Below are 18,382 nucleotides of genomic sequence, written 5' to 3'. Positions count from 1 at the left end.
TGCTAACTTTATAGGTTGACTGCTTATACTATAGATACAAGTAAGTGCCTCAGGCCTTGCAGAACTACATATCCCAGCATTCTGGAAGTCATAATTCTCAAAGACCTTGGCTTCAAATAGCTGTGCATTCGCTTTGCTTTTACTGTTATTTATAAGCAGCATTACCCCAAAGCAAATAAAACTCATGAAAAATAAATACTCCCTAGGCCGCCCCAGCTGGTCCACTGAAGAATCAGCCTGCACCTGCATCTGCAACCGGTATCGCTCCTCAAACATGGCAGGGATCCGCCTCCAACAAAGCCGCAGGTGAGTGGCTCTGATGTGCAAGGGCAAGGTATGCGTTATAAACTTGGAATTCAGAGGAACTTGCTGCAGATCACTACATATTTTATGACACACTATCATTGCCTTGCCTTAAAAGCAGTTTATTTGCTACCAGCCATAAGCACGTTTGGATTGGACAGCTGTGTTCTAATGATAACCCTTTACTCTCTCTCTAGTGCAAGCAATCCCAAAATCTGATCCTCCAGCAACCCCGGTTCCTGCTGCCTCTACAGCTGCCTCACAGGTCAACAAGCCTGTTTCCTTTTCCGCTGCAAGGTAAGTGGCCTATTGACTGCAGTCTGTCTCCATATGAGACGGAATCTCAATGTGTAGAAGAAAAGAAAGTATCCGTTTTAAGGTGGGATTAAGGGAGGATCAGACTGGGGGGTGCAGGGCCCACCGGGGCTTCTGCTTCAGGGGCCCCTGCACCCCCCAATGGCCCCCGCCGTCTTCACTCCCCCCCACACAGAGGCACCCAACACCCTACCGGGTTTTTTCCTGGTACCCCGGCGGCCCAGTCCGACGCTGTGCTGGGAGTTTAAATTTAATGAGAACCGAAGCCTAAAAACGAATGTGCCTTATAGTGCTGTAGTTTATATACTGAACTTAATGTACCAGCCGTGAAGTCCAGGCGTCCTATAACTGTAATGATCCAGGCCTTAAAATAGCTCCCCATTTTGGTTCTTGTTCGGCCATCTTTTTGTGTCAGTGACACTGCACATGCTCAGTGTGCTCTGGGCTGCTGGTGAGTAGCTAAGCTTCCGACAGCAGCCAAGATTGTGTGCTATGAGTTAGCAGAAATGAAAATGGGATGCTATTGCAGGCATGTTTTTTTTGGAGGAAGAGCCCTTTACTGCTAGAGGCCAGTGGTGGCTGAGTTGGACTGGCCCACTGGGATACTGGACCCTGTGTCGCCCTGCCACCTACTCGCAAGCAAGCGATCCCAGCCAGCACGACTCTGCTGCCATGTGTTCCACTATGGAATGCACAGTAAAAAGTGGAACAGGAACAGCGGTTTCTGGGTGGTGGGCCCTTGAGTTAGGTTCCGAGTGGATCATTGGTCCCCCAGTCCGACTAAACTATTCCAACAGTGACTTCTGAAACAGGGCTTGCAGTGTCCCTGAAGCAGATGAATGCTTATAACTTGTAACTATAAGAAAAAAAAACATCTTCATTCTCTCACTTCCATTTTTGTGTTCACAGCAGTGGTTTCAGTTTCAACAGTGTATCTTCTGCTCCTGTTACAACCTCTGCCATGGGAGGCAGCTCTGCAGGTAACTCACCCTGGAAAATATATATATTACTGTTCTTGTTCTGCTTGAACTACTATCATGGTGATATGATGGACTGCAATTTTCTTTCCTTTTTCAGGTTCTGTTACCGCTGCAAGGGATTCCAACCAACCATCCTCCTTTGTGTTTGGAGGTACCAGCAAGTCTTTATTTGGTCCTGGGGCAGAAGGATCGTTTTCTTTTGGATCAGTTAAAACTGCTTCCTCCACCTCCAGTACTTCCACCGTGGAATCCACATTGGGCAAACCTAGTGTTGTTACAGGCGTGTCATCCTCATCCACCGTTACTAGCACTGCTGCAGCCATCGGCAAACCCGGGGATGGCCTATTTCAAGGGTTTTCAGGTGGAGAGACTTTAGGAAGCTTCTCAGGCCTGCGTGTTGGTCAGGCTGATGAGGCGTCCAAGGCAGAAGTTGCCAAAGCGCCCCCTGCTGCACAACCAGTCAAGTTGCCCAGTAACGCTGGTTTGTTTAGTTTTAGTGGAGCTCCGCAGCCAGCGAAGGCTGGAGAAGCACCATCCTCAACCGGCAGCACCTCTGGTTCTTTATTTGGAAATGCGCAGTTAACAAGTACAGGATCTGCAGCAAGTGCATTCACCCAAAGTGGCAACAAGCCAGCCTTCTCTTTTGGGCTGCCACAGAGCACTGCCGCTTCAACGGGAGCTACCTCTGCAGTTCCGGCCTCGTTCCAAAGCCTCCTGGTTTCCACAGCTCCAGCCCCAGCAACAACAATTCCTTCAGCTCCTGTCAACAGCGGACTGGATGTTAAGCAGCCAATAAAACCTGTGTCTGAACCTGCAGATTCATCCACTTCCCAGCAACAAGCACTGACCAGTCAGTCAGTTGCCGAACAGGTTGCCACAGTGACTCCTGCAGCAACAACTGCCACTGTTTTGCCCCCACCTGTACCAACTCTTGCAATTCCTCCCACAGCTGATGCAAAGGTAGAAGGAGCGGCGGTTCCCCCTCTCTCTACCTCGGTCATTTCAGGTCAGAATGTAGCTTTCACATCCACAGTGGTTGCATCTCAAACCCCTTCAGCAAGTACCCCGGCTGTAGGCCTTTCCTCCCAGGTGCCAGTGCTGGTTACAAGTGCACCCCCCGTTGCTGCTGCTGCTCCCGCTGCAGAAAACACACAGACTGTATCTCTACCAGTACAGCCAACTGCTGCAAGTTCTGCGTTTCCTCAATCAACTGCAAGTGCAGCGTCCACTCCAGCAGCGGTGTCCACCCCAGTATTCGGCCAAGCCGTAGCTTCTGGTTCAACTCCCTCTCCTTTTGCTCAGCCGACCAGCAGTTCCGTTAGTACAACAGCCAGTACAGGATTTGGCACATCTACATTTGGTACGACAGGTGGGAGCGGAGGCTTTGGACAGCCCTCCTTTGGCCAAGCTCCTTCATTGTGGAAAGGTCCTCCCAACTCCCAAAATACTTTTCCTTTTGCACAGCCTGCTTTTGGGGCCCAGCCGGCTTTTGGGCAACCACCAGCATCAACAGCTACATCTAGCGCCGGCAGCCTTTTTGGCAGTGCTGCAAGCACAAGCAGTGCTAGTTCCTTCTCTTTTGGGCAACCTTCCAATACTAGCGGCACATCCACTTCAGGAGGACTCTTCGGACAAAGCAGTACTCCAGTCTTTGGGCAGAGTGCCACATTCCCCCAAGCTGCCCCTGTGTTTGGAAGTGCCAGCTCCTCTACAACCACCACCTCATCTTCTGTGTTTGGTTTTGGCCAACCAGCAGGTAAGGGTGTGTCACCAACCATCCCTTTTTTTGCTATAAATGCCTTCAAATATATGTACCAGTCAATAATGGTTTCTGCTTTTGTAGGATTTGCTTCCGGCTCTTCTGGTTCCTTGTTCAGTCAGTCTCAGAGTGGAAACACCAGTGTCTTTGGACAGGTAAGGATTTGTGTGTTTATCGTAACCTACACACGTACCATGCAAACTGAGAAAACACTGTTTTCTCTCACATCTCGTTGGGTGGGGACAGGAACAATGGGGTATAGCTTGTATGACTTGGAGGCAGGACACTAGAGGAGAAGAAGCACCTCCATCTTAGTTATACCCCCAAGCTCAGCTGCACATGGACCAGTTTTTCTAGTGTCCTCAGGAGGTTAAGATCTCGTCAATCAATCATCATTGTGGAAGTTCCAGACTTATCTGGACACCAGAGGATGTTCCTATACTGCCTATCCTGGGTAGACTGTTGTTCTATGGCTTCCCCCTATGTGGGATGAGTTTAGGCACCACTTTTCCCTTAGTTTTCTATGCTTTCTGCCTACTTACAGCAACTTTCACAATGCCCCATGTACTGTTAGCTTCAGAGCTGATGCCACAAGAGGATAAATTCACAGTAAACCCCAATGTTTAATTGCTTTCTGTGCTTGGGGTCTATAATATAAAGGGCCTTGCAATACACATGTGCTTCCCATTCAAGCTCCTTAAGGGTAAAGACACACTGAGCTACTAGTAGCAGCTACTTTTTCATGGCTACTGAGCTACAGAAAATCCCCTGCCATAGACAATACTGAGAATTGCCTCTGCTAAAACACACGTATAGACAATTATTAGTAAATGATCAGCATTGTCTATTTTAGTAGCTATGACAAGTAGCTGCTACTGGAAGCTCTGTGTATCTTCACCTTAATACCAATGTGAATGGTTCACAACAGTAGCTTCTGTTGTACCAGGACAGGAAAGGGGTGGCCCATTTGAGTACTAGACCAGCAGTAAATGATTATGATTTAAAAGTTCATGGGACCGGGGTGGCCAAATTAAAGTACAGGAATGAGATGGGGGGGACCTGCCCTAGTTCAGTTTGGTTTTCCTTTCCTGACTGCCAATAACACTTTCCCTTTGTCCTTGCCTAAACAAAAGCAAGGGACTGGTTCTCATCTAATGGGATTTATGGCCTATGATGTTTGGCCTTTGTTTTCCAAAAATAAATTTAATTTACCTATATTTTGTATTCTGTGGAACACTCATAAATCTGATACCTGTTGGTATGACACGGAAACCTCCTGCATGGTTCTCTAAAGTCCAAGTGTCTCCTTTTTAAATGTATTTCTACCTAGGCCTAAATAATGCATTACATTAGGATATGCAGTACTGTGTATATTCTATAATTCACAGTATCCCCTGTGTTTCTGCAGCAGTCGGCTCCTTCCAGCGGGGGCCTATTTGGAGCAGGAAGCAGTGGAGCGGGTACCGGAGGGTTATTCAGCGGCCTCGGAGCAAAACCCAGCCAGGAAGCTGCCAACAAGAATCCTTTTGGTTCCCCGGGTTCCTCTACTTTTGGTGCAGCCAATGCATCCAGTAAGTGCCACTTGTTCCAGCTGAAGCCGCCCATACCTGCAAACATACAGCCTATTAATAAAAGCTTTATAGGGGTAAGGGCTTGTGAGGTTATTATAGGGACAATAGCTGAAGTAGGTCACATGGTGATTCTGCTGTCAGGCTATTGGATCTCCTTGATGAATGTAGCAGATAGTGGTTCTGGCTGCTCTTGAACTCCCTGTGGGTAGCAGTGTCTGAGGAGCTGGGAGACACTCTCTGCATTGCAGATGTCTGGAAAAATTACTGCCTCGCTGACTTCCAAAGGGTTTCTTCCTGCATTTAAAGGGATAGGTCACCTGTACAACCCAAACTTATTATATACAGGTATAAATTGGCTTATTCTTAGCAACTTTTTTAGGTTTTTTTTTTTATAGTTTTTGAATGATTTGCTTTCTCCTACTGCTGCTTTCCAGACCCCAGCAGCCAAAGTCTATGGTTCTGTAAAGCTACAGTTTTATTACTTTACTGTTTATCCATAGCAACCAGCCGGCAAATTTCAATGGACTAGTGCTGTTAGAGACAAGATCCATAACCTATTTTAGTTGTGAGCCAATTAAGTGTTGGTGAGCCACACAAGCATGTGTTTGGGGTTCCAAATAAAGATTGTGATTGGCTATTCGATAGCCCCATATGGACTGCTAGCCTACAGGAGGCTCTGCTTGAACTAAAACGGAGTCTAGGCCAAAAATGTAAAAATAGACGCCTACTTCGAGGCTGCTGGGAGCAATATCAAAGGCAAATGGTGAGAGTACTAAATCTGACCAGTTTGGATGTTGTGGTGTGCTTTAGAAGTGATGCCCTGATCACCCTATTAATTGCAGATGCCAGCAACCTGTTTGGCAACAGTGGAGCCAAGTCTTTTGGGTTTGGCGGCACATCGTTTGGGGAGAAACCCTCGGGAACATTCAGCGCAGGTGGCAGTGTGGCCTCCCAGGGATTCGGCTTCCCCAGCCCCACTAAGACAGGTATTGTACATATGGTACATGTTGCATTGCAGTCTGGTCATGTGCTCCCAGAACATTCCTTCTCTGTATATTTGTATTTATACATATGGGAGGGAGGTGCCATAGTGTTTCCCTTAGACAGTACAGTATGGGGGTACAGCTTATTGTGTGCCCAGAACATTCCTTCTCTGTATATTTGTATTTATACATATGGGAGGGAGGTGCCATAATGTTTCCCTTAGACAGTACAGTATGGGGGTACAGCTTATTGTGTGCCCAGAACATTCCTTCTTTGTATATTTGTATTTATACATATGGGAGGGAGGTGCCATAGTGTTTCCCTTAGACAGTACAGTATGGGGGTACAGCTTATTGTGTGCCCAGAACATTCCTTCTCTGTATATTTGTATTTATACATATGGGAGGGAGGTGCCATAGTGTTTCCCTTAGACAGTACAGTATGAGGGTACAGCTTATTGTGTGCCCAGAACATTCCTTCTCTGTATATTTGTATTTATACATATGGGAGGGAGGTGCCATAGTGTTTCCCTTAGACAGTACAGTATGGGGGTACAGCTTATTGTATGCCCAGAACATTCCTTCTCTGTATATTTGTATTTAAACATATGGGAGGGAGGTGCCATAGTGTTTGCCTTAGACAGTACAGTATGAGGGTACAGCTTATTGTGTGCCCAGAACGTTCCTTCTCTGTATATTTGTATTTATACATATGGGAGGGAGGTGCCATAGTGTTTCCCTTAGACAGTACAGTACGGGGGTACAGCTTATTGTGTGCCCAGAACATTCCTTCTCTGTATATTTGTATTTATACATATGGGAGGGAGGTGCCATAGTGTTTCCCTTAGACAGTACAGTATGAGGGTACAGCTTATTGTGTGCCCAGAACATTCCTTCTCTGTATATTTGTATTTATACATATGGGAGGGAGGTGCCATAGTGTTTCCCTTAGACAGTACAGTATGGGGGTACAGCTTATTGTGTGCCCAGAACATTCCTTCTCTGTATATTTGTATTTATACATATGGGAGGGAGGTGCCATAGTGTTTCCCTTAGACAGTACAGTATGGGGGTACAGCTTATTGTGTGCCCAGAACATTCCTTCTCTGTATATTTGTATTTATACATATGGGAGGGAGGTGCCATAGTGTTTCCCTTAGACAGTACAGTATGAGGGTACAGCTTATTGTGTGCCCAGAACATTCCTTCTCTGTATATTTGTATTTATACATATGGGAGGGAGGTGCCATAGTGTTTCCCTTAGACAGTACAGTATGAGGGTACAGCTTATTGTGTGCCCAGAACATTCCTTCTCTGTATATTTGTATTTATACATATGGGAGGGAGGTGCCATAGTGTTTCCCTTAGACAGTACAGTATGAGGGTACAGCTTATTGTGTGCACTTACAGACACCATTACTAGGCAATTGGTCCTATAATGGGGTTAAAACCCTTACACTACTAAGTCCTGGCACGGCGGTGCTGGTGATTGATTCAGGCCTAGGCAGAACATGTCACCAATAATTGGATTGAGGGATGTGGCTTTGCACAAACACCGCTCTGGGGTCAGGCCCAAACGAAGGCCTTATCCTTCCCATAGTAACCACACATTAATTTGTAGCCGAGGAAATGTCTGAGCGTGTCCTTCCTGTGCCCTGTAACTAAGGCTAGCTCTCTGCTGCTAGAGAATGTACATTTATTCCCAGTACTCGGCTCGTGCTGAGGAAGCAATGGGGACTCCATGTATTACTCCCTTCCCTGTCTCTTAGCTCCGCCCTCATACAGCCGGGCTTCCCCCTGGCCTTCGTTATAAGCGGATCATTAATAAACATGCCGTAACCAAATCTCCAAACCACTTCAATCAATAATTCAAGGGCAACTTTTCTTTTTTTTAATTTTGGGGTATGGAGCAGGGAGGCTACACCTTTCACTGTTTTACTGGCCTGCAATATGTTATCCCATGCAGAGCTAATAGTCTTACTGTGTATTAGTAAGCACTGGCGGGAATAGCCTGTCGGCATTGGCAACTGGTTATTAGTCTGGCACTTACACATACAGGTATAGGACCCGTTATACAGAATGCCCAGGACCAAGGGTATTCCTGATAAGGGGTCTTTCCGTAATTAAAAAAAAAAATCAATAAAACATTAAATAAACCCAATAGGGCTGTTCTGCCCCCAATAAGGGGTAATTATATCTTAGTTGGGATCAAGTACAGGTACTGTTTTATTATTACAGAGAAAAAGGAATCATTTAACCATGAAATAAACCCAATAGGACTGTTCTGCCCCCAATAAGGGGTAATTATATCTTAGTTGGGATCAAGTACAGGTACTGTTTTATTATTACAGAGAAAAGGGAATCATTTAACCATTAAATAAACCCAATAGGGCTGTTCTGCCCCAATAAGGGGTAATTATATTTTAGTTGGGATCAAGTACAGGTACTGTTTTATTATTACAGAGAAAAGGGAATCATTTAACCATTAAATAAACCCAATAGGATTGTTTTGCCCCCAATAAGGGATAATTATATCTTAGTTGGGATCAAGTACAGGTACTGTTTTATTATTACAGAGAAAAGGGAATCATTTAACCATGAAATAAACCCAATAGGGCTGTTCTGCCCCCAATAAGGGGTAATTATATCTTAGTTGGGATCAAGTACAGGTACTGTTTTATTATTACAGAGAAAAGGGAATCATTTAACCATTAAATAAACCCAATAGGGTTGTTCTGCCCCCAATAAGGGGTAATTATATCTTAGTTGGGATCAAGTACAGGTACTGTTTTATTATTACAGAGAAAAGGGAATCATTTAACCATTAAATAAACCCAATAGGGCTGTTCTGCCCCAATAAGGGGTAATTATATCTTAGTTGGGATCAAGTACAGGGACTGTTTTATTATTACAGAGAAAAGGGAATCATTTAAACATTAAATAAACCCAATAGGGCTGTTCTGCCCCCAATAAGGGGTAATTATATCTTAGTTGGGATCAAGTACAGGTACTGTTTTATTATTACAGAGAAAAGGGAATCCGTTTTAAAATTCTTAATTTTTTGCTTAAAATGGAGTCTATGGGAAACGGGCTTTCCGTTATTTTGAGCTTTCTGGATAACGGGTTTCCAGATGAGGGATCCCATACCTGTACTTCTGTCTGTGCAAAGATAATTTATTTTCTGTATATTTATACATATGGGAGGGAGGTGCCATAGTGTTTCCCTTAGACAGTACAGTATGGGGGTACAGCTTATTGTGTGCCCAGAACATTCCTTCTCTGTATATTTGTATTTATACATATGGGAGGGAGGTGCCATAGTGTTTCCCTTAGACAGTACAGTATGGGGGTACAGCTTATTGTGTGCCCAGAACATTCCTTCTCTGTATATTTGTATTTATACATATGGGAGGGAGGTGCCATAGTGTTTCCCTTAGACAGTACAGTATGGGGGTACAGCTTATTGTGTGCCCAGAACATTCCTTCTCTGTATATTTGTATTTATACATATGGGAGGGAGGTGCTATAGTGTTTCCCTTAGACAGTACAGTATGGGGGTACAGCTTATTGTGTGCCCAGAACATTCCTTCTCTGTATATTTGTATTTATACATATGGGAGGGAGGTGCCATAGTGTTTCCCTTAGACACTACAGTATGGGGGTACAGCTTATTGTGTGCCCAGAACATTCCTTCTCTGTATATTTGTATTTATACATATGGGAGGGAGGTGCCATAGTGTTTCCCTTAGACAGTACAGTATGGGGGTACAGCTTATTGTGTGCCCAGAACATTCCTTCTCTGTATATTTGTATTTATACATATGGGAGGGAGGTGCCATAGTGTTTCTCTTAGACAGTACAGTATGGGGGTACAGCTTATTGTGTGCCCAGAACATTCCTTCTCTGTATATTTGTATTTATACATATGGGAGGGAGGTGCCATAGTGTTTCCCTTAGACAGTACAGTATGGGGGTACAGCTTATTGTGTGCCCAGAGCATTCCTTCTCTGTATATTTGTTTTTATATATGAGTGGGAATTTTATTGACAGTAAAAACACTACAGGCAAAATATAAACATTTTAGAAATAGCTGTTACCCATAATGCCCTTATTAGCAGCTTTAGCCTCCAGGTTCTGTATGGAGCAGTTAGTTATTACTCTGTGTATGATGATTGTATAATTGTGTCTCCTTTCTCCTCCTCCTTTATTTTTTGCCTCTGTTTTGCTCAGGTGGCTTTGGCGCTGCTCCGGTGTTCGGCAGCCCTCCAACATTTGGGGGATCCCCAGGTTTCGGAGGGTCGCCAGCATTCGGTACAGCGGCAGCCTTTTCAAGCCCTCTGGGCTCGGCGGGAGGCAAAGTGTTCGGCGAGGGGACTTCTGCCTCCAGCACCGGAGGATTTGGGTAAGTCTGTCCCAGGAATTAAACAAAAATGTGTATATTCAGTCTGATCATGTGACCACAGCACCTATAAATTTGCTTCATACCCTGTACAGGGAAATATTATAGTAATATCCTGGAACTATACCATCATGGGTATTCCCCTGTACTAAGCACAATTCAGCAGGAACAGCCCCCTAAGTTTGCTCATAGCCTGTACAGAGAGATACCATAAAACTATGGCACATAGGGATTCCCCTGTACTAAGCACAATTCAGCAGGAACAGCCCCCTAAGTTTGCCCATAGCCTGTACAGAGAGATACCATAAAACTATGGCAGCATAGGGATTCCCCTGTACTAAGCACAATTCAGCAGGAACAGCCCCCTAAGTTTGCTCATAGCCTGTACAGAGAGATACCATAAAACTATGGCTCATAGGGATTCCCCTGTACTAAGCACAATTCAGCAGGAACAGCCCCCTAAGTTTGCTCATAGCCTGTACAGAGAGATACCATAAAACTATGCACATAGGGATTCCCCTGTACTAAGCACAATTCAGCAGGAACAGCCCCCTAAGTTTGCTCATAGCCTGTACAGAGAGATACCATAGGTCTATGCCAGCGTAGGTACTAAGTACAGTTCTGCAGGACCCCCTCGATGTACAGAAGGCCACACCCCCAGTAGTAGGTAATGTTTATATCATGGCCGTACCCTTCCCACCCTCCTGTTTCTAACACCTGACTTCTCACAGATTTGGAACCAACACCGGCGGTGCTTCTTTCGGGACCTTAGCCACCCAAAACGCCCCAACCTTTGGCTCCATTTCCCAGCAGAGCCCTGGGTTTGGAGGCCAGAGCAGTGGATTCTCTGGGTTTGGTTCTGGCACAGGAGGAGCCACAGGGAACCCTGGAGGTAGGTAGTGGCTCCTTATTTGTGACTGGCTTATACACACGGACCAATGAATTCCTCTGAATAACTCTTCCTCTTTGTCCCCTAGGGTTTGGCTTCGGTGTTTCCAATCCGTAAGTATCAGTCATATATAAGGAGCCTTCAGCCTATATAATGCTGGGCCCCCCAGTGCTATGTGTATTTGTAACCCCCACCTATGGGACGGGGGGCCCCCGTGCCTTTCAGTAGCATAGGGAAGTCTGGGGTTCTACAAGGGTTAATACTATTACACATTAGGCTACTTGGTATGCAGTTGGCTACTAAAGGTGGCTACACACACACATTACATTTCGTATAATTGTGTTTCCACCAATCCCAACTGTTATCGGTATATTAGTTGATTCGGGGGCCAGTCCCCCAGAGCAAGGGGCCACAGCTCATCTTTACTCCAACAGCCATACTTTGGGATTTATATTTCTTATAGAACATAAGCCAACATCACTGGTGATTTTGCCCTTAGCAACCAATCAGATCTTTGCTTTGGTTTTCTAACTTGTAGGTGACTGTTCAGATCTAATTGCTAATTGGTTGCTATGGTTAAGCTGTAGTTCTCCACAAAGTCAAGTAGCAGCCAAATTGAAGCATTCTGGGAGTTGTAGTCTAACGGAACCCAAGGTAAAGAAACCGGTACCTGTATATACAGTGTGACATTCTCTCTCCCATACAGCACATCCCCTGGGTTTGGAGGCTGGAGAAGTTGAGTAAGAAGTTGCCAGTTTTGCCCGCTGTGCCCCCTATATTGCACCACGGACAGTCGCCAGCAAGTCTCCTTTTATATATTCCCCGTCCAGTAGGATGCGCTGTTTTACGTTCCAGAATAAAAGGTTTTGTTCTAGTTACTGACACGTTGTATTGTTTGTGTGTGGGGGGGCAGGGGTCTTATATAAAGGCAAACCTCTTAACTAAAGGGATCATTATGGCTAGATAAGTCGTTTAGGGAAAAAAACGGGAAGAAACTGATCAAAGTGTTTTTAATTGTATTGAACTTTTTGGTCGCTGGTATGCAAACAGTGCCTAGCAACGGCTGAATACATGGTGCTTAGTAGTCATTAGGTACAAGAGCTCTGTGGCAGGTAAGTAGTTAAATGGGTAGTAGGACCTGCACACTGCAAATGATTTCCTAGACCTTTAATGGGGTTTAAGCCAAGTGGGCGGCGGCCAGAGGCTGGCCCTCCATGGGGGGCGTGGCTTGGACTGTAAGTCTGACAGCCACAGAACTAAGGCCTAGGGCAAATGTGTTCACTTGTCCAAACCTGTTTCTATAGTCAGGATAACGGTTCTGTCACTTTATTATATTTCTGTGTCATTGGTGGAGCCACCAGGGTTATAGGGTACAAAGCCGCATTTCTCAGCAGAGGATTGGCTGCTGTTGGGACATGTGACCATGCAATAAAAAGCTTCTGTATATAAATATCCAATGCTTTATCTTGTATTGCAATGAACACATGACTTATTTGATTTGTCATGATGTAGAGAGTGATATTCCTAGACAATTTGCAGTTGGTCTTCATTTTTTATTTGTAGTTTTTTTATTTTATTATTTCAATAATCATTCAGCAGCTCTCCAGTTTGGAGTTAACCGCTATCTGGTTGCTAGGGTCCAAATAGCCTTAGCAACCAGTGAGTGGTTTGAATGAGAGACGGGTATAGGAATAAAGTAATAAAGAGTAACAATAACCATAAAATTGGAGCTTCACTGACGTTTTTTGGCTGCCGGGGTCAGTGACCCCCATTTGAAAGCCGCAAAGCGTTGGAAGAAGAAGGCAAATAATTCAAAAACTATAAGAAATAAATAATGAAGACCAATTGAAACATTGTTTAGAATTGTACATTCTATAACTAAGCTAAAGATAAATAAAAGGTGACCCGCCCCCATAAGGACTGTGTGGGACCCTGGATAAGGAGAGTTTCTTGGTTCTGTTTAACCAGTTCCTCACCGTGGGCTGTTTCTCCTGCGCTATTATCAGCCGCATCGTTCTGTTCCTTGTGAGACTCCGGCGGCTTCCTTGTCTGTGTCTATTTCAATAATCCAGTTATTTCTGTGAGACGTGAGCTTTCCTGCAGGTGTCAGCGACATCTCTTCCCCCCCCCCCCATTTATATATAGAAGGAATGTGGCTCGTGCCCCTGACCTTTCCTGCCCAAAGTTCTGTATCACCCTTTCCTGTAATGCTCAGAACTTACAGTGCCTGTGGCCCATAACCTTCCTTTCCTACAGCCCTGAACCCCCCCCCCGCTGCTGCAGGAATCTCATTCTTGGCTATGTTATGTCTGTAAGGGCCCCCGTCACTGGCCTGCAGTCTCTTGTCTGCCTCTGGGTACTGGGAATGCCAGGGGGGCTGTAAGGTGCCACAGACAGTCACTATTTATTGGGCTGGGGGGGGCTGTTTGTGCCTCTGGGTACTGGGAATGCCAGGGGGGCTGTAAGGTGCCACAGACAGTCACTATTTATTGGGCTGGGGGGGCTGTTTGTGCCTCTGGGTACTGGAATGCCAGGGGGGCTGTAAGGTGCCACAGACAGTCACTATTTATTGGGCTGGGGGGGGCTGTTTGTGCCTCTGGGTACTGGGAATGCCAGGGGGGCTGTAAGTTGCCACAGACAGTCACTATTTATTGGGCTGGGGGGGCTGTTTGTGCCTCTGGGTACTGGGAATGCCAGGGGGGCTGTAAGGTGCCACAGACAGTCACTATTTATTGGGCTGGGGGGGGGCTGTTTGTGCCTCTGGGTACTGGGAATGCCAGGGGGGGCTGTAAGGTGCCACAGACAGTCACTATTTATTGGGCTGGGGGGGCTGTTTGTGCCTCTGGGTACTGGGAATGCCAGGGGGGCTGTAAGGTGCCACAGACAGTCACTATTTATTGGGCTGAGGGGGCTGTTTGTGCCTCTGGGTACTGGGAATGCCAGGCTGCTGTAAGGTGCCACAGACAGTCACTATTTATTGGGCTGGGGGGGCTGTTTGTGCCTCTGGGTACTGGGAATGCCAGGGGGGCTGTAAGGTGCCACAGACAGTCACTATTTATTGGGCTGGGGGGCTGTTTGTGCCTCTGGGTACTGGGAATGCCAGGGGGGCTGTAAGGTGCCATAGACAGTCACTATTTATTGGGCTGGGGGGCTGTTTGTGCCTCTGGGTACTGGGAATGCCAGGGGGGCTGTAAGGTGCCACAGACAGTCACTATTTATTGGGCTGGGGGGGGCTGTTTGTGCCTCTGGGTACTGGGAATGCCAGGGGGGCTGTAAGGTGCCACAGACAGTCACTATTTATTGGGCTGGGGGGGCTGTTTGTGCCTCTGGGTACTGGGAATGCCAGGGGGGCTGTAAGGTGCCACAGACAGTCACTATTTATTGGGCTGGGGGGGCTGTTTGTGCCTCTGGGTACTGGGAATGCCAGGGGGGCTGTAAGGTGCCACAGACACTCACTATTTATTGGGCTGGGGGGGCTGTTTGTGCCTCTGGGTACTGGGAATGCCAGGGGGGCTGTAAGGTGCCACAGACAGTCACTATTTATTGGGCTGGGGGGGGCTGTTTGTGCCTCTGGGGTACTGGGAATGCCAGGGGGGCTGTAAGGTGCCACAGACAGTCACTATTTATTGGGCTGGGGGGGCTGTTTGTGCCTCTGGGTACTGGGAATGCCAGGGGGGCTGTAAGGTGCCACAGACAGTCACTATTTATTGGGCTGGGGGGGGCTGTTTGTGCCTCTGGGTACTGGGAATGCCAGGGGGGCTGTAAGTTGCCACAGACAGTCACTATTTATTGGGCTGGGGGGCTGTTTGTGCCTCTGGGTACTGGGAATGCCAGGGGGGCTGTAAGGTGCCACAGACAGTCACTATTTATTGGGCTGGGGGGGGGCTGTTTGTGCCTCTGGGTACTGGGAATGCCAGGGGGGCTGTAAGTTGCCACAGACAGTCACTATTTATTGGGCTGGGGGGGCTGTTTGTGCCTCTGGGTACTGGGAATGCCAGGGGGGCTGTAAGGTGCCACAGACAGTCACTATTTATTGGGCTGGGGGGGGCTGTTTGTGCCTCTGGGTACTGGGAATGCCAGGGGGGCTGTAAGGTGCCACAGACAGTCACTATTTATTGGGCTGGGGGGGCTGTTTGTGCCTCTGGGTACTGGGAATGCCAGGGGGGCTGTAAGGTGCCACAGACAGTCACTATTTATTGGGCTGGGGGGGTGTTTGTGCCTCTGGGTACTGGGAATGCCAGGGGGGCTGTAAGGTGCCACAGACAGTGACTATTTATTGGGCTGGGGGGGGGGGGGCTGTTTGTGCCTCTGGGTACTGGGAATGCCAGGGGGGCTGTAAGGTGCCACAGACAGTCACTATTTATTGGGCTGGGGGGGCTGTTTGTGCCTCTGGGTACTGGGAATGCCAGGGGGGCTGTAAGGTGCCACAGACAGTGACTATTTATTGGGCTGGGGGGGGGGGGCTGTTTGTGCCTCTGGGTACTGGGAATGCCAGGGGGGCTGTAAGGTGCCACAGACAGTCACTATTTATTGGGCTGGGGGGCTGTTTGTGCCTCTGGGTACTGGGAATGCCAGGGGGGGCTGTAAGGTGCCACAGACAGTCACTATTTATTGGTCTGGGGGGGGGGGGGGCCTCTGGGTAGCTCTGCAGCGCTGCATTGTGGATAGCGAATAGCTGATCTTGGGGCCACATTTCAAATTTCAAGGATGTAACTATGTAGCTGGCGTGTTGTCACATGTGCCCCCCCTGTACCCTGTAATAAGCTGTGGTGCCCATTAACTGGCTGTCAGAGAGCCCCCCCCCCCCCCCGGAGCAAATCATTAAATAATCTGCTTACTGGGGGGATCATTTAATATCCAGCAACCAAAAAGTCAGTTTAACATGCAACTTTGTTTTCATGGTTATTCTTTTTTTTATTATCAGTCCTATTCTTCTTCCTGTCTCTAAACCAGGGCTGCCCAGCTGGGGGGGGCCGCGAGCTGGGTGTGGCCCCCCAGAACCAATTTTAGAGGCCCACAAACTGCATTATAACTCGCTTTAACCCTCTCCCCATCCCACAACTGCCTTATCCATCCACGACCCATTGACCACCATTAAACAGGAAGTGCTGTTGCTGCAAAGCGGAAGTGACATCATCAGAAGTGGACAGGGAAAAAAAGTTTAAACAAATGTTAAGGAGTAAATCATAGATAACATAAGATAAGAAATATGGACCCAGGACTTCTGAAAATCCTACCCACAACCCATGGTATGTTATAAGTTGGAAAGCGCTGGTCTAAACCACCGCCTGGTTGCTAGGGAATGTGAAATGATAGCAACCATGTAATTGTTAGAAGCCAGGGTGGCCATTACCCCCACATGTGGGAAAAACAAACGGCGCTTCTGTGTGTCAGAACTTTAACCCAAATAATCCTTCTACTGAGGAAACTGTGGGTTCCGTGGGCTCCCCCGATGCTCTGTATAAAGCCGGCGCTTCTGGGAATAGTGAGTCAGTGAATTTCCGAATAGCGAAGTTACCCTTTAATAATGGCAGTAATAACGTGCTGTTCTGCCCGTGCCTAGCGCCTAGCCCAGGAGCAGTAACCCACCGCAGCCAATCATCAGAAAGCATTTCCTGGTCACCTGGTTCATAGCAAACATCTTATTGGTTGCTTTGGGTTACTGCTCCTGGGCAAACTGAGTTCCTTTTATTACAAATGGGGGCTTGTAGGTAGGGAGAGTGTCGGGCAATAGCTACAACAAGGCAAGATGGCTGCCGCAGGGTCACCGGAGTAAATGGGCATTTGTTTGAATGCAGGAATGAAGTTGAGCGGATATTATCCTGCCATGGGTAGCTAGCCTTTCTGTAATTGGACAGGTTGGAACATTTTGGTGGCATAATCTATATTTGTATGCAGGGCCGCCATCAGGAATCACGGGGCCCCTCCCATCAGTACAAAGGACACACAGACATAAAAAGTATCAGGGCCCCACTAACGCTATGCTGGCCAGGGCCCTCTATACACAGTGCCCCCAATTGCCCCCCCCCCCCTCAAAGACAGTGCCCCCATACACAGGGCCCCCCCTAATGCTATGCTGGCCAGGGCCCCCCAAAGACAGTGCCCCCATACACAGTGGCCCCAATAGCTGCCATACACATTGGCCCCAATTGCCCCCCCCCCAAGACAGTGGCCCCATACACAGTGGCCCCAATTGCCCCCCCAAAGACAATGCCCCCATACACAGCCCCCCCCCCAATGCTATGCTGGCCAGGGCCCCCAAAGACATTGCCGCCATACACAGTGCCCCCAATTGCCCTCCCCCGAAGACAGTGCCCCCATACACAGGGCCCCCCTAACGCTATGCTGGCCAGGTCCCCCATACACAATGCCCCCCTCAAAGACAGTGCCCCCAATTGCCCCCATACACAGTGCCCCCCTAACACTATGCTGGCCAGGGCCCCCCAAAGACATTGATTGTCGGGCATTTATATAAATAATTGCAGTGCGTCACGCCATGTCACATTCAGGTCAGTGTGGGGTGACAATCTGCCCCCCCCCCCCCCCCCCCACTAGCCACTGGCCCTGGGGGGCCTTTATATAAATTAGGCCCTGGTTGCCAGGAGGGCCAGTAGGACCCCAACCAATGAGCAATTTTGGTGGAATAGGTCAATTTACTGGTGTTTTGGGGCCCTTAATTGAACTTGCTGTGGGGCCCAGTTACCCCACTGCCCAAATGGCCCTTAGATAGGGCCCTGCCAGCCCAGTCTCTGTTTAATAACCATGGTAACGTTTTTTTGGTCTGGGTGCAACCAACTCTAAAGAGGGGCAGGGCAAGAACTGTAACCAATCAGATCCCACGATATTAAAGGCCTAATGATCAACAGGACCAACTGCAACAACAACAGCAAGCCTGAGCATGTGTGGAATGCAGAATGTTCCTGTAGTTCTGTGGAAGTGGCATTTGTTGCACCTTATTGCCGGCACCATTTGCAGAGCCCTGAGTGGCCAAGGCTGTCGCCATGGAGATGTTAGGGGATGGGTCAAGATGGCTGCTACCTGTAACACTAGTTGTTGGAAGCGCCTCTGGGCTATGAATAGCCTTTCTAATTATACCGTGGGTTGGTAACCGGAGCCCGACCGGCTGCACTCACCTCCCCACTCACAGTGCCCAGTGTCGGGTGCAGCCGAACCTGCTGGGAGA

At 47.7% G+C, this 18,382-nt stretch overlaps 1 protein-coding gene across 3 annotated transcripts in view; it reads left to right on the top strand.

The window, feature by feature from the left end:
• The window catches only part of nup214 (nucleoporin 214), a 45,636-nt gene extending 33,555 nt beyond the window's left edge, over positions 1-12,081 (top strand). The window contains exons 26-36 of one of the 3 annotated variants that reach the window (XM_012969084.3): positions 207-306; positions 501-600; positions 1,531-1,598; positions 1,696-3,354; positions 3,442-3,512; positions 4,766-4,928; positions 5,771-5,914; positions 10,142-10,313; positions 11,042-11,202; positions 11,288-11,312; positions 11,906-12,081. In XM_012969084.3, the coding sequence (XP_012824538.1) occupies positions 207-306; positions 501-600; positions 1,531-1,598; positions 1,696-3,354; positions 3,442-3,512; positions 4,766-4,928; positions 5,771-5,914; positions 10,142-10,313; positions 11,042-11,202; positions 11,288-11,312; positions 11,906-11,939 (2,697 nt within the window). In that variant the 3' untranslated portion in view covers positions 11,940-12,081. Of the gene's footprint in view, positions 1-206; positions 307-500; positions 601-1,527; positions 1,599-1,695; positions 3,355-3,441; positions 3,513-4,765; positions 4,929-5,770; positions 5,915-10,141; positions 10,314-11,041; positions 11,203-11,287; positions 11,313-11,905 lie in introns of all 3 variants that reach the window. The other 2 variants (XM_002936191.5, XM_012969085.3) reach the window with 2 other exon arrangements.
• Positions 12,082-18,382: the final 6,301 nt, after the last annotated feature.

This window comes from Xenopus tropicalis, chromosome 8 (assembly GCF_000004195.4).
Source record: "Xenopus tropicalis strain Nigerian chromosome 8, UCB_Xtro_10.0, whole genome shotgun sequence".
NCBI lineage: Eukaryota > Metazoa > Chordata > Amphibia > Anura > Pipidae > Xenopus > Xenopus tropicalis.
Note: the sequence above shows the minus strand (reverse complement) of the source record. Positions and strands in the feature narration are given on the sequence as shown.